We start from the raw sequence: 14,989 nt of genomic DNA on the forward strand, positions 1-14,989 counted from the left end.
TAAAAAGTATTATTTTGGTCGCTTGCTTAACGTTTAAAGCTTTACACTCAGATTAAAAAATAATAAACATGATTAAGACAACTTTTCTAACATAATCTGACCTATGCAGTAAACAAATTACTTCTACAACAACATAACATTAATATAATTTATTTAAAAATAGTTAATATTTATTGAAAAATGAAAACACTAATCAATAAAAGTTTCCGAAATTAACTACAACAATTTTAAAACTGAAAGAGTGTTTAAGAACTTAATTTTTTTTTCATATTTTAATAAATAAAAAATCTGTTACCATTAATCAAATTGTTAAAACTATGTTTGGTTAAGGATAATTATTGGTGACACGAAACACGGCATGGACTACCGATATTGACCACGTCTTTTCAAACAACGCTTTCGTGGCGTCTCTCGATTTCTCTCGTTACGTCAAATCCTATAACAACGTTACTTTTAAATCACAATGTGTTCCTCAAGTTTCAATTTTTCCAAATTACAAACTACCGTTATCTGAAACATCTCTCTCTTTTTCTCTACGTGTTCTGCAACTTGAACAACTTGAATCCACACACCAAGGTTGTATTGTAACTAGCCATGTCTTCTTCCTACGGTGGATACGGACATCAATCTCAGTATGCTCCATCTGCGCCTCAACAACCTCCATATTCTAGTTACTATCAGACTTCTACTTCCAATGTTCCTCCGCCTTCAAATTCTTCCTCCAGTTACAATTATGCCAACGTTTCTTCATCTGGGTCTTCAAGTTTTCCACCAGGGACACCCCAGGATGTGATTACCAGCTTTCAGATGGTGGACAGGGATCGGAGTGGCTTCATCGATGAGCGGGAACTGCAACAAGCTCTCTCTTCTGGATTTCACCGTTTTAATCTCAGCACCATTCGTCTCCTTATGTTCCTCTTCAAGAATCCACACCAACCCCTCGCAGTTGGTAGCTTACTAACTTCTCTTCCAATTTTTTTTTTCTATTGTTTTCCTTTTTTGGGGTTTTCATTGTTTTGATATCAATTGGCTATCGCTTGTGCCTTTTCGCAGGACCAAAGGAATTTGCAGCACTCTGGAGTTGCCTTGGTCAATGGCGAGTGAGTCTCTTTTTCATTTCTTCTTATACTCTTTTCTTTCTCTAGATAAGCACGGTTCGTGTTGAGCTAGGTTATGAATCGTCTTAAATTTGAAATTTGTGTATAATTCATGAGCTAATTGAGTAGTTTTAATTTAACTAGATAAAACTTGGGTGGATTTATGCTGACAAGTACTTCATCAAATTATGAGCTTTTATTATACTGAATAGTTTTGATGGTGTCTCTGCTTTCACTACCAAAAAAAGTTAAATAAATTATGTTTTATGATCGATCTTCATCTATGTAATTGCCTTAAATGAGCTATTTCAATTTTGTAGGGAATATTCGAGAGATATGATAAAGACAGGAGTGGGAAAATTGATCCATTAGAACTAAGAGATGCTCTGTATGGTATTGGTTATGCTGTACCTGGTTCAGTTCTGCAACTTCTGCTTTCCAAGTATGGTGATGGAAGTGGAAGAAGGGTTGAGCTTTGTTTTGACAGTTTTGTCGAGTAAGTTATTGTTATCTGGGTCATTGAAATTTTTTATCGTTTTGGTCACTGAAAGAACTTTGGATCGTTAATCTGGTCCAATAATTGGTATTACATCAATCTTGTCCTCGAATGATGTTTCTCTATTCTTGCACCAAAGTAGACAAGTTTTACTGTTGTAAACTTGTCATGCAATGATAAAACGATGATTTGAGGACAACATTGCTGTAGCTAATGTTTGGAGCACCAAATTAGTGACCTGAAATCTTTCAAATGAGGATTAGATTAGCTTTTGTTGTATTTGAAAATGTCAATGCCATTACATCAATCTAATGTTCTGTTTTTTTTTATGTATGCAGGTGTGGGATGATTATTAAGGTAAAACTCAACGAGATTTTGACTCTATTGACGTGCCTCTTATTTCTCATTTCTTCATCTGTGTTTCTGTTTCATCCCTTCCATTGATATAGACCAAGTTTCACATGTTCCATTGTTTTTTACATATAAACTTGGAGAAGAAAAAGATGTTCTTGTATATGTACTTGTGTTTGTTAAAGTGTTAATTACTTGTTTCACTTTCAGGGTCTCACTGATAAATTCAAGGAGAAGGACACACGTTATACTGGTTCTGCTACACTTTCATACGATGCCTTCATGACCATGGTTCTTCCTTTCCTTGTATCTTATGATTGATAAATCGCAGAGATTTCCAAGTTCTTTGGTGCTTCATTCAATTGATTGTTTTGTTGTGAAGAAACTTTTAATTCGTTATATTCATTTGAGTTCCGACAATTATACCTCATTCATTTACATTTATTGGACCAGCAAGGGGAGTTTGTGGCAAGAAAAGTTATTAGTAGAGAGTAGGTGGTGAGTGGTGGAAATGTGTGTATATATATAGAAGAATGTATGTGCTTAAACTTTTTTTTTTTTCTATTACTTTTGATTCTAAACATTATGTAAGAGTTGTACATGACTATGGGGTGAGATGTGCTATGTACCCATACTTTGTTTGAGTATTTATCAATAAGAAGAAAATGAAAAGTGGTAATGAATGAATATTACGACATTTTATGAATTTTGTGTACAATCAAAAGAAGCAAAAATCAAAGCGAAAACACTAACTTCTACGTTATTGCCATACATGCTGACATGAGATCATTGAGAAGAATCTTTGTATCACTTGTATATCAGAAAAGAAGACAAGGATAGAAATATAGTGAGGGGTCAAAACTATACATAATGCTTACATATACACGAATAAAATAGTGGGCAGATAAATTTTATAATAGAAAAGAGACAAATAACAAAACCATCATGTGTACTCTTTCGCCAAATATCATCATAATATTTTTCCAACTTGCGTGTAGTATTAAGATTTTCTATTATTTAAAAAAGGAAAAGAATGTCACTCAAAAAAGTATCAAAGATAATTTTTCGTTACCATATATTGACATTCTAGTGGACAACAACCAAAATTTCGAATTTGAATTATCTGTTATTCTCATTTATTGATGGATTTTCAGTACATAATCAAACTAAAGTGATACTTGAGGATATGAAAACAAAAAATACCTTTATTACACTATGGAAAACATTTTTTTTAAGATAATATCTTTTGGGCTTAAAAATACTGATGCGACTTATAAAAAATAATGGTGACTCTTTTTCAAGACATAATGCATAACAGAATTGAAGTTTATGTTAAATTTCGATCTTATTCTTTAAAAAATTTATACTTGTCTCATAAGAGATGCCATATAAACATACATAATAAATTATTAGATGAAAGAATGATGAAAGGATTAAAATCTTCCTTAGTAATCATGGAAAATAATTCGTGAAATCCAAAATTTAATCACTCAAATTATACTAAGAAACACAAAAATGAATTATTTTATTTATACTGAAATAAGTTCATACAAATGTAAAGAGCTTTAAAACAATAAAGAAGAAAAATACAAGTCTATCAGAAAAGATAAGTCAAACTATAAGTTGTTATATTACAATTAACTAAATAGTAAGTAAATATCTCTAATATGAACTGTTTTTTTATAATAAGGATTATTTTGTCTTAATCATTGTTTTTCAATTAACAATTGCAGTTAAAATCTGTCTTCCAAATAATGAATTCCTCGGTTCACATTGTTGAGGCCATTATTAGCTTTGTAGTCATTCATCATAATCTGTGCAACACAACTATAATCAAAGATCTTGTAATTATGTAATCTCCAATATATGAGTTTTCATTTTCATTTTTTTAATATATTATGATATGATAGCTTAAACTTCATATGTACGCCTCCACAAACTCCACCCATTCAATTTATTAGAGCAATCATTCAAATTGCTGGTAAACTTTCATTTTCTCAAGTGGGCCTAAAATTTCATATTCATATTCATACTATTTTTTTTTTCTAAACTCAAAGCCCAAAACATCTCAAGAAGGGGAGGCCCACCATTCAATCAATGCTTCAAAGTAAAGAATCTCAACAAAAGCAAAGCGTGCAAAACAAATTTAAACTAACTCTTTTCAGTTTTTTTAGTAAAGTTGTATCGTTTTTTTTTATGATATTAAAAACGTATAATATTGTTATATCTTAAGTATAAAAATTACAGAACTTTTTATAAATAAAATTACACGAATTTCATTTAATACAATTCACGTGTGATTTGTCAAATACAAAATGTAATTGTTCCTTCGAATCAAAATATATGTTATTTGTTATGTCTGCAGTTAAGAAGAAGACAACAAGAAAATAAATAAAACGATTCCGCGTTTTTCTTATAAATCTTTTCTTCGGAGATTCCCTTTCTGGTTTCTTACACGCCTAATCTTCTATCTCTTTTTCAGCTTTGTTGTTATTAAATAAATTTAAAACTATAAAAGAAAAATTAAATTAAAATCAACGTTATTAAACTTGCCAACTAATAAACAGAAGAAATTCATTCATAACGTGCATCTAAAAGATTACTTTATTCCGTCAAAAAACCAAGATATTTTATTCTGTATCAACTTTCTGTCAAAAAATCATGAATCCAATTCTGGCCTATACCTTTGACTATTGCATACTGTGAAAGAAAAAAAATCATATGAATGGATTAAGCTAAAAAAAAATTACACAAATTAGAACTCCTCCCATTGCTGTGCACAAAAAAAAGTATAGAATTTGCCTTGAATCTGTCTTCCTGCAAAAACATGTATAAATATTAATTCAACAATATGAATCAACCATTCCATAAAAGACAGTATCAGTAAAAAAAATCAAAAGCAGAAACAGTTCTGGTTTGTTTTAGTTTTTTCATGAAAAAAATAGTGTTTTACTTTTTTTATCCGATATTTGTGGCACATGCTAGTGGATATACCTATTAAATGACGCACACATTATCCTTACGTTACTGTCCCAAGCTGTCTGAACTTGTATTAAATTATGTTTCTTATTCCATTCATTTCCTATCTGTGAAACTCATCCAAATTGAACTATGCTGATGTAAGAACCCTATTTGAACACTACTGGACCATCACTAACAGCCGCCTCCAGACCAATTTTTATGACTTTGTTGTTGAATCTTCAACATAATTTCATTCTAGTCCAACAAAGAGGCACAATTACACTCGCAAATAATGTTCCACAGTTGAAACTTTTCTCCATTCAGATTCTCACAACAACATACCATGTAATGTAACATAATTGACTTTGGAACAGTTCACACAAAGGAAATTCTATGAGCACAAGCTATAACTCACTGATAAAGGAAATCAATTTGTGGACAGTGTTTTACTTTGATAGTAGATAAAAATTAACGTGGCTGAAAGAGAAGACACATATGAGATAAGGTTGAAAAACAAGGACAAAATTCACGAGGTTTGATTATCTGTCAAGGGAGAACCTGAAGGCTTTCTTTCACGTTTGATATAACAGAAATTGGACTTTTGTATAGCTGAAGACAAGGAGAATTTTATTCACCAGAAGATTCACATGCATGATTGCAAGTGGGAGATAATGAAGGTGGAGACCCATCACCATTTTTTTAATGGACATGGTGAAGAAAATAAGGTTTTCTGAGGGTGGTTACAGGGGCACCAGACTCCACTTGGTGCATGCACTAGCACTAATTGGACAGCATTTGACAGCCTCTGCATAAAGAGATACCATTTAGGCACAGACTTTTACACGCTGTGGTTGGTTCCAAAACCTTCCCATCATATCATTTTTCGGATTACATATTTAGCAATAGTAGTACTGTCAAAAAGTCAAAGAATAACTTCATGGAATCAAATACACTTTTGAATTCTTTTTTCCAGATTTCACATCTAATTATGCCCGTCATCATTGCTAATTTGCTATCATAATATAAACATGAATCATCACAAGTTCACAAGCTGAACTAGTTTTCTTGCAACCAAAGGATAAAAAAGAGAATTTTGTTTCATTATTTACTGCAACTGTAAAGAAAAGATAGAATATAACACTTCAGAATAAAAAAGTATATGGACAATATTAAAATTTTCCTCACCTCTAACAAAAGAATGAATTCTAGAAAGTTATTTGTTTTGTTATATTCCTCATCAATGTCTTAAAAGCTCCCAAGTGAACAACAGAAATGAAAATATGCAGACAAAATTGATGGACAGCACCTGCATAACAATAGCAACGAGAGCATTATATACATCCACTTTAAAAAGTTTCAAAACCAAAAAGTGAAGAAACTTTTCACAGTTAAAGTGACTGAATTTCTCATGTGTATGTATACTTACTTTAGATTTGGAATAGAACTCCCCAGTCATTTCTGGGAGATAACCTTCTAATCCAATGTTATAAACTGGGTTGCCATCAGGATAATAGAGGCCAAAGTTTCTCTCCGATACAGGATCAGGCTTCAAATTCTCATTGAAGAGTGCAAAGACAAAAACATCAACTGGGATAGATGGCTTTGCAGGAGTACCCTGTTTCTGCTCTATCCTTTTTAACAGATTACTATTGTATATTTCTGCATTCTGTGGTGTGGCTCCAATTTCATCAGGGCCACCTTTAGAAGGCCAACCAGTCTCTGAAATCTTCACTTCAATATCAGTATGACCCAATCTCTTAATGGCAGCGTAAACAGCATCAATTTGAGCAAACAACATGTTATCATAATGTAAATTGGTAACTGGGTCAGTAGACCCTGAATTAGGCTGAAACAGCACATAGTTTAAGGAAATCTGATTTGGGTTTCCCTTGTATGCAAAAAAGGGATATGCATTAATGAGAAAGGGTGATTTGATCTGAGCATGAAAGTTAAGAATGGGTTGAAGATACTGTATCAGATCTTGCCTGAACGCCCCAGATGAAGGAGGGAATGAGGAGGCTATAACATTGTAAGAATGAGCAGAAGTAACAGTGACCTGTTGTGCAAGTCCTAGACTAACAAGGGCATTATACATACTTTGCATTGCAGGGAGAAGACTTGTCGTGAGCTGAGGATTATTGTAGTCGAAAACCTCGTTTCCAACAGCTATGCAAGTGATTTTGGTTCGGGAAATATAAGGTTGAACATGCTGCTGAATCCATTTCTGAGCATTAGAAGGGTCTCTCAAGCTCGGTAGATCCTCGTTCCTCGTTCCTATGATGAATTCCACTCCTGAATCGGCGAATGCGGATAGAATATCTGGATTAGAATCATAGAGTTTGATTTTGGAGACTTTCAGAGATTTTATCAGAGCAGCCACACTAGAGGGAGATGGAAGGTTGTCGCCAAGTTGCCCATAATTGATTCCAAAATTAAAGCTCTGGATTTGCACAAACAAATCTGAAAACCATAGTCATAAGAAAATCATCAAAATATACAGAAAAGAGATTAAAATAAAACCTTTAACAGAGTCAGGCGGTGCAGACAATTAAGAAACACTGACGAAGTAGTAATTCAGATTACCAAAAAAAACTTATAATATATAGAGGTAGGAGAATAGATACTCAAACCCAGTTGACAAAATACGAAAGCTAAATTAAGGAATAATATTCTGATCCCAGTTTAGAATGGTGGTCCATTGCCAAGAAAACCAGAAAAGAGATAACTCCACAGCCACAACAATTGATGTAATTGTACAATCTGTTCAGTTGACTAGTTTGTGAATGATAGCAAACCTGAGAAAGTAAGAGGAATCAATAGCAGAGCGAAGAAGAAGGAAGAAGTTGTCATTGCTAATCTGATACCGCGTATGACCTCTAACCAAGACAACTACGCTCCCAGGCTGAAGATTCAAGCTCTGCAAAATGCATTGTTACAGAACTATTGCATATTTATACAGAACGAACCTGTTCTGTTTTTATGTGAAAACTAGGAAATGCAATTTGCTTTTCTCTCTCAAATATTTTTTTTATGACAATATTTTATGTTTCTGCTATTAACTTTAGTAGCATAAACTCTTGCATCGGTAGCAGCAACCTTAGCAACTCCGCCGACATACTGAGATTTATTCAATATTTCGTGAGAATTTGCATGTTCCCATCTACAATGTAAAATATCTGAATTTTTCACCTGACTTTTTTTTTATCATTTGTCTCATTTTTTCTATTTCCGTTTTTTTTTTCAGAGACATACGGTATAACAAGTGTTTTTTTCTTCAAAATTTGGTACATCTTCTAACTAATAATATTTACAAGAAATCATAATAATCATGATTTTTAGCTAAATATCTCAAAACATTATTTTGAGGAGATGAAAATATATTTTTTTAATAAAAATTCTATCACTATATTAGACAACAAATTATAGTAAAAGTCATTTTATACATAATTTCTAAAAAATATTTTGTAGTATTTTTATTACCAATTGCACATATTATAATCATTCTTAGTATAAATTATAAATTTCAGAATAAATAACGATTACTTGTTCTGGTTCCTAATCATTTAGGTTCTCTTTTAGTTCCTTTGTTCCTCTCTTTTGAAAGGTGTGATTATTTCATTTGAGAAATGATAATTCACACACTCTTCTAAAACTACATTCATTTGATATTCCTTTTTATTAATAAAATATTAAATTAAGACAGAAATTTAGAATATAAATTAAATTATTGAAAATAATATTAATAAAAAAGTGTGTTTACGCAGTTTTAGAAAAGTGTAGCAAACTATCATTTTTCATTCTATTTATCTGGTCTAGCTGATCATTTATCAAGAGAAAGGCACACAGTAAGACGCAGTGAATCAAAGAATATCAATATCTGTGTTTATTTATTTATTTATATTTTAAAATATATTCATTTTGTTATATTATAAATTTTTAATATATTTTAAATCATTAAAATCAATGTAAATCATTGTACTTAAATATACTAACCAAAAGAATCAACATAAAATCTAAATTCCGTGATATTTTGTATTACATCCCCATGTCCTTTCTCATTAATGATTAAATAATATAAAGAAATTGTGTATATATAACAACAGTCTCCATCAACTGACTTTGTTCGTACGCGCTTTGTATAAACCTGATATGATTATCTAAAATAATCTTAAATGATGAAAACCATGTAAATTATTTAAGGTATATAAAGCACATTTAATTAAAGATCTAAAATATATTATATGTGAATCTTATTCGTATTAAATTTCACTAACTATTTCATGGTGATATGATTATTAATAATAAAATGGAAATTTTTAAATTAAATAACACTACAATTTAATCTTTTCTGCAAGAAAGCTTAATATATTTATTGCTTCTTGTTTCGTGATAATATATATATTTTTATTTTTAAATTAAATAATAATATAATCATATATTTCTCAAATAAAAAAATGTAAAATTGAAAGCAGGAGAGATATTAACTTTCTTTTAAGAAAATATAAGAGTTTAATATCATTTTATTTTTAAATATATTTTTAACATATAATATATATATATATATATATATATATATATATATATATAAAAGGATATATTAATCATGTAAAGAGGAAAGGTGTTGATTTTTCATAAAAAAACAAAATAACATTATGTTATTTTTCGTGAGAACTTAAAATATTATGTTTTAGGGAAGACTGTGTTTTAAAATAATAAAATTATATTATTTTATCAATAAAAGGTTTATGTATAATTATAAATTTCATATAAAGATCTTGTTACTTAGAAAACATGTTATTTTTTTAAAAATACCTTTCTAAGAACTCTTTTTCTTTTCTCTAAAATTTTTCATTGTTCGTCTATCCTTTTGAAGAACACAAACCATAGGATTATTCATTGCGGCGAATTGATCAAGATCAACTAATAAATTATAATGTGATGTTTTAGTCTTTTCCTTTGAGTCTCTATTAATCAGTGATCATGATGTTATGGTCTGATCATGTTTGTGATATTTTTGTGTATAGATAGAGTATCATGTGAGTTGAAGGAGGTCTATTGTTCAAAGATATTGGGTTTGAGCAGTCCAGGTAAGGGAAGCTATTGATTTTACTGTGATTGTAGGGATAATGATTTATAGTCATGATGGAAGAATAAAGAAGACAAAATAAGGAGCTCGTGAGAGAGTTGAAGACTTTTGTCCGCAACAAGGAGAGTTGAGATGTGATAATGAGGTGTTGAGGCCATTAGTGGAACCATCTATGCAAAATTAGAAACAATATAGGACTATAAATGAGGAATTTTCAGTCGAATTGTGCATATGGTCAATTTAGGATGACTTTTTTTTATAATGACTTATAAAATGCAAGCTTTTTTCCCCAATGTGACTTGTAAAATGTAAGTTTATTTTTTTATGATGACTTGTAAAATGTAACTTTTTTTCCAAGTGATGACTTGTAAAACGCAATCCTTTTTCATAATAATGCTTTGTAAAACACAAGCCTTTTTTCGATAATGACTTGTAAAATGTAAGTATTTTTCTCGATGATAACTTGTAAGATGTAAGTTTTTTTCCTGATGATAACTTGCAAAATGCAAGCCTTTTTTCCTGGTGATTACTTGCAAAATACAAGTGTTTTTTTTAATGATAATTTGTAAAATGCAAGCTTTTTTTCAATGATGACTTGTAAAATGTTCAAGTTTTTTTTGGATGATAACTGGTAAAATGCAAGTTTTTTTTTTTTCTAATGATGACTTGTAAATCATAATTCCTTTCCTTATAATAATTGTTAAATGCAATTTTTTTTCCGATGATAGCTCGTAAAATGTAAACATTATTATTAGATAATTTGTAAAACACAAGTGTTATTGTGAGATGATTTGTAAGATGCAAGACATTCTTAAAAGCTAGAAAAAATTAAATGTTTTTCTTCCAAATTTGGCATAGATGTATGAAACCATGAATTTTAGATGTTAGAGAAAAAAAATCTTAAGATACAAAACTTGGTGGTTTATTGACAATGGTAAAGTTAGTATTATAACTTTATTACAAAACATTGATGAATGCTTAAAATAATGAGAATTCACAATTGATAAATGGGATAACGTTTTTGAAATATTTAAGTGAAAAGAGCCTATTTCAAACGAGGTTGAGTAACAATATGGAGGACAAAAGTTTTCTTCCAGTATTGGACCACCACGACAATTTTTTTTTTCCGATATTTCATTAATGCATGTTCAAAATTCAAAGTCCAGAGCACGAATTAAACTGGACAACTTACCTTAATTGATCCATATAATCGGTGACTATGTGTATATAATTTTAATATATTGTAGTAAATAAATTTAATATATTAATGTGGAAAATGAAAATAGCATCTTTTATGTTCATACAGTAAATAATTTAAATGATATACAAACGCCTAAAACGTGAAAGCTTGGTTTTAGAATGAAAATAAGAGTAGTACAGGAACAGCTTAGAGGTAATGTCGAAAAAAAGTTCAGAATTGTAAGAGGTTAACAAGTAATTAATTAATTATTTGTTCTGTTAGAGGCTTTTAATGTACGATTAATTTTTTTAAGATTAACTTTCACTACAATTTGGAATTAGTCTATTTCAAAACTTTGGACTAATTTAATTTTTCCTCTCTTAAAGATATGTAAATTTAGTTATTTTAATCAGATTTTATTAGATTTATTTGATATTTCGTAAGCATCTCAAGATTGTATTTGAGTTGTTTATAGTGTTTAACACATTTCTGTTTTAGTGTTAAGTCAAATATTATTGTAAAACAAATTTAAAATGTTAAATAAATTTAATAAAATTTAATTAAAAAATTAAATTTACGTATTTTAAAAGATAAAAAATTATCTTGATTCAAAATTTTGAAACAAATTAATTTCAAAATTTACTGAAAATAAAAAATAAAAAATAAATTTAATTGTTAATTTTACTACCTAATTTTTCCCTTTGTCTATGGAGATGTGACTAACTAATTAATTATTATTTGATAATGAATTAATATTGGGATTGGTAAAAAGAAAAAAAATGGCCCATGTGTTAAGCACCGTTTCTCTGAAAGCACGTTGACACCTCAGACGCCGCACGTCTTTCCGCGTCAATATTGTTTGGGTTTCGGACACTGCGCTGACCGCGTCTTTCAGCTTCAGATATGGTTTCACCTTTCTCTGTTATTACCACTTTTCAGCTATCAAAAGCAAAATATATTCATTCTTTAACTTTCGCCTCGATCTCAACCATACTGTCTCGAAGAGTATATTTAAATATTTTTATTTCATTTCTTTATTATTTTATAAAATTATTAAATGAAACTAAACATATTTCATACATGGTTGAAAATTTTAGTAACTTTTTGTATTAAAAGGTAACGTGTACAATCCCATTTTAAATTTTAATAGTATAAAATTAATAAAATAAAATATTTTATAATAATATTTACAGATAAATTAATCGAATAAAAAAATATATGAATACAGTCTTAAGAGAATTCAGACTATAAAAGTATACTATTTATACAACAACATCAAACCTGCAAAAATATTTCTATACAATATCACAATTTTAATTATGAACTTCTCATCCTTCATAAGTGTCTCTAAACATGCATTCATCTGTTCACACAAGAATGATGATCATCGCAAAAAAAAGAAAACAACACAAGATCACAAAGTACAAGAGTAAGATAATATACAAAAGAGTTATCCTAATAACATTTAACTCATATCAATTATAAGAGGTGGATGGAATAACTACAATAATTCATATAATTGTACACATGCATACAGCTAATACTAAACTCAATTATTCGTATATATGCATTTGGAATTGGATTCACTAGAGACTTGCATTTGTGGTGGCATCTATTGTTCCACAAAGCCATTTTCAATGGGTTTCACCCTACCACACACAAGGTTAATCCATCATTATCTAAATTCGTTATCCTACCATAAACTAGGACCTCCTCCTACTCCCACCACATGATTCATTCTACTCTATTTGAATGTGAATGATCATTAGAGTTTCAGGATGTCACCTTACTTGAATCCATAGTTCAATGCATATATTAAAATAACACCACCATAAAATCTACCTATGAGACCTATGTAATTACGTCAAACACATACAAAGCTCATATACATTAACAATCCCATTATCATCACAGTTTCACAACAATACTATCACCATAATTCATTACTTTCACACTTATACATCCTCAATCACATATTCATATTCACATATCAATAATTCTATCTCGATTAATGACAATTTACAATCTTAAACATATACATACATAAAGTATATCAAAACGATTAAAACCATTTCTCTAACCACAAACTTCAAAAAAATGATCATTGTTCAAAGTGAAGAATCACACGTCTAGGATTAATTGTCAAAATTTCAATTCGATTAGACGGTTAATAAAGTGAGAATCTTCATTTTACAAGAAGAATGCAAACTAGAAAAAACAGGGTGGCGCCTGACGCTGAGAAGTGGCGTCCAACGCTACAACTCTTGGAACCTACTGACTTGTGCACCTGAAGGTCCATAAGCGGTGCCCAGTGCCCCAAAGTCAATGGCCATTGTCTCAGTGGCGCCTGATGGTGCTATTACGGTATCTAACGGTGTATTAGAACAACAATTTGGGAAAAAATTAAACCTGAGCAATTGATTAATTTGGTACCTTTCCTTTAATGTTTTTTTTTATTACAAATGGTTTATAGAATTTATGATGATACCCAATTGCTCAAAACACAAATTTAAGTTTTTTTCCAAATCAAGACCAAGCACAATCAAATAATAAGTAAATAAATATAAATTTCATCAAATTCAACATACAACATCACATTCACTACCAAAATGATCAATTCACACTAAAATTTAACAGAAAACCTAGCTTTCCTTACCTTTAGTGTAGACCAATATTGAAATGAAGAAAACGTCAAGATGATACAATACCAAAACCCCAATTCAACCTAGAGAAGCCAAAACGAAAGAATATAAAAGGATAAGGCTCTGGTCAGAATCAAAGGCTCTAAGAACCACATGCATTAAAGGAACTTGATGCAACAACCCCTAAACTAAAAGAGAAGAAGAATGTTGAATTTTCAACTAATACAAATAGAGAAATTGCTCAAATGGATTCGAGGAGGACTCCACCACAATTCCAAAATCTGGTCTCTGATTCACAAGAAGACGAGGATTAGATGAGAAAGAGAAAGATGGGTTATTTAAGAGATGTGGAAAATTGAAAAAATGGGAAAAAAAGGAAGGAGAGTGTTTTTGGTCATGAAACTTTGCATCTTTTAAAAGAAAAAAAAGGGTTTCACATGACATTTATTGCCAAAAAAATATATATAATGCCTTATCAAATAAATTGATAGTAAGGGGAATTGAATTTCCGAGTTATTTTCCTAAAAGAATATAATTTGAGCATTGTAACCGCAAATAATATTTCTAAATTTTACAACATTTAATATGAACAAAATGTAAAATCGAAAGAAACAAGATGATTGACTTGTATATGAATTAGTAACTCCCGAAAATGGATTCGAAATTCGAAAGTAAAAACATTAGAAACTCAGCCTATTTTGTCACTGCTCATTTGTTAGCAGCATTTGCTTGGAAATCTGCAAACATGACAGATTTTTCCAACACCTTAGTATTGAGTTATCACTAAATATCTTCTTTTTTCTTTTTTTTTTACAAAAAGCACATATTAGTAATCCTCATAATTATTAAGCTAATTTGATGTGATAGTTAAGTATGTAAAATCAACCATGTGTCAGGTAATATTGGTCCCAAGTAAAATCGGTCAAAGTTTAACATGTACAAGTCTTCACATTTTAAAATCAAACTTTTTGACCGTTGATGGAGTATGTGATTATAAAAAAATAGTGTCATACAATAAATGAGTCATTTAATGATTGAAATAAATAAGTCCAAATTATAACTGAAACAATTATTAAATGACGTCTATCAGTTTATAATCGAAATAGTAACTAAATAAAATTTCAGTAATATTAATTAGGGATTAAAATAGTAATCTGGTTAAATTTTCATTCCTAA

At 30.1% G+C, this 14,989-nt stretch overlaps 2 protein-coding genes across 4 annotated transcripts; one reads left to right on the forward strand and one right to left on the reverse strand.

Moving 5' to 3' along the window:
- Nucleotides 1–456: 456 nt before the first annotated feature.
- LOC114185463 (probable calcium-binding protein CML48) lies at nt 457–2,650 on the forward strand. The gene is made up of 5 exons (XM_028073197.1): nt 457–949; nt 1,054–1,100; nt 1,418–1,593; nt 1,932–1,950; nt 2,155–2,650. The coding sequence occupies exons 1-5, from the start codon at nt 595–597 to the stop codon at nt 2,263–2,265; spliced, it is 708 nt and encodes a 235-aa protein (XP_027928998.1). The 5' UTR covers nt 457–594; the 3' UTR covers nt 2,266–2,650.
- A 1,880-nt stretch (nt 2,651–4,530) lies between these two features.
- On the reverse strand, nt 4,531–7,964 carry LOC114185784 (glucan endo-1,3-beta-glucosidase 14-like). 3 transcript variants are annotated; one of them, XM_028073700.1, is made up of 5 exons: nt 7,701–7,964; nt 6,332–7,365; nt 6,091–6,211; nt 5,541–5,710; nt 4,531–4,761 (listed from the first exon to the last, which is right to left on the reverse strand). In XM_028073700.1, the coding sequence occupies exons 1-3, from the start codon at nt 7,753–7,755 to the stop codon at nt 6,143–6,145; spliced, it is 1,158 nt and encodes a 385-aa protein (XP_027929501.1). In that variant the 5' UTR covers nt 7,756–7,964; the 3' UTR covers nt 4,531–4,761; nt 5,541–5,710; nt 6,091–6,142. The 3 variants fall into 3 exon arrangements, with proteins under 3 accessions (XP_027929501.1, XP_027929500.1, XP_027929499.1); XM_028073699.1 differs by having other exon boundaries at nt 5,464–5,710; XM_028073698.1 differs by lacking the exon at nt 5,541–5,710 and having other exon boundaries at nt 7,701–7,961.
- Nucleotides 7,965–14,989: the final 7,025 nt, after the last annotated feature.

Source organism: Vigna unguiculata, chromosome 5, assembly GCF_004118075.2.
Source record: "Vigna unguiculata cultivar IT97K-499-35 chromosome 5, ASM411807v1, whole genome shotgun sequence".
In the NCBI taxonomy this organism is placed as follows: Eukaryota; Viridiplantae; Streptophyta; class Magnoliopsida; order Fabales; family Fabaceae; genus Vigna; species Vigna unguiculata.

Coding starts and splice junctions, on each gene's coding strand:
- LOC114185784 (XM_028073700.1), bottom strand. CDS start 7,755: ATGACAACTTCTTCCTTCTTCTTCGCTCTGCTATTGATTCCTCTTACT. Junction 7,366..7,700: donor GATTCCTCTTACTTTCTCAG/GTTTGCTATCAT, acceptor TATGGTTTTCAG/ATTTGTTTGTGCAAATCCAG. Junction 6,212..6,331: donor AGTTCTATTCCAAATCTAAA/GTAAGTATACAT, acceptor ATTGTTATGCAG/GTGCTGTCCATCAATTTTGT.
- LOC114185463 (XM_028073197.1), top strand. CDS start 595: ATGTCTTCTTCCTACGGTGGATACGGACATCAATCTCAGTATGCTCCA. Junction 950..1,053: donor ACACCAACCCCTCGCAGTTG/GTAGCTTACTAA, acceptor GCCTTTTCGCAG/GACCAAAGGAATTTGCAGCA. Junction 1,101..1,417: donor GTTGCCTTGGTCAATGGCGA/GTGAGTCTCTTT, acceptor TCAATTTTGTAG/GGAATATTCGAGAGATATGA.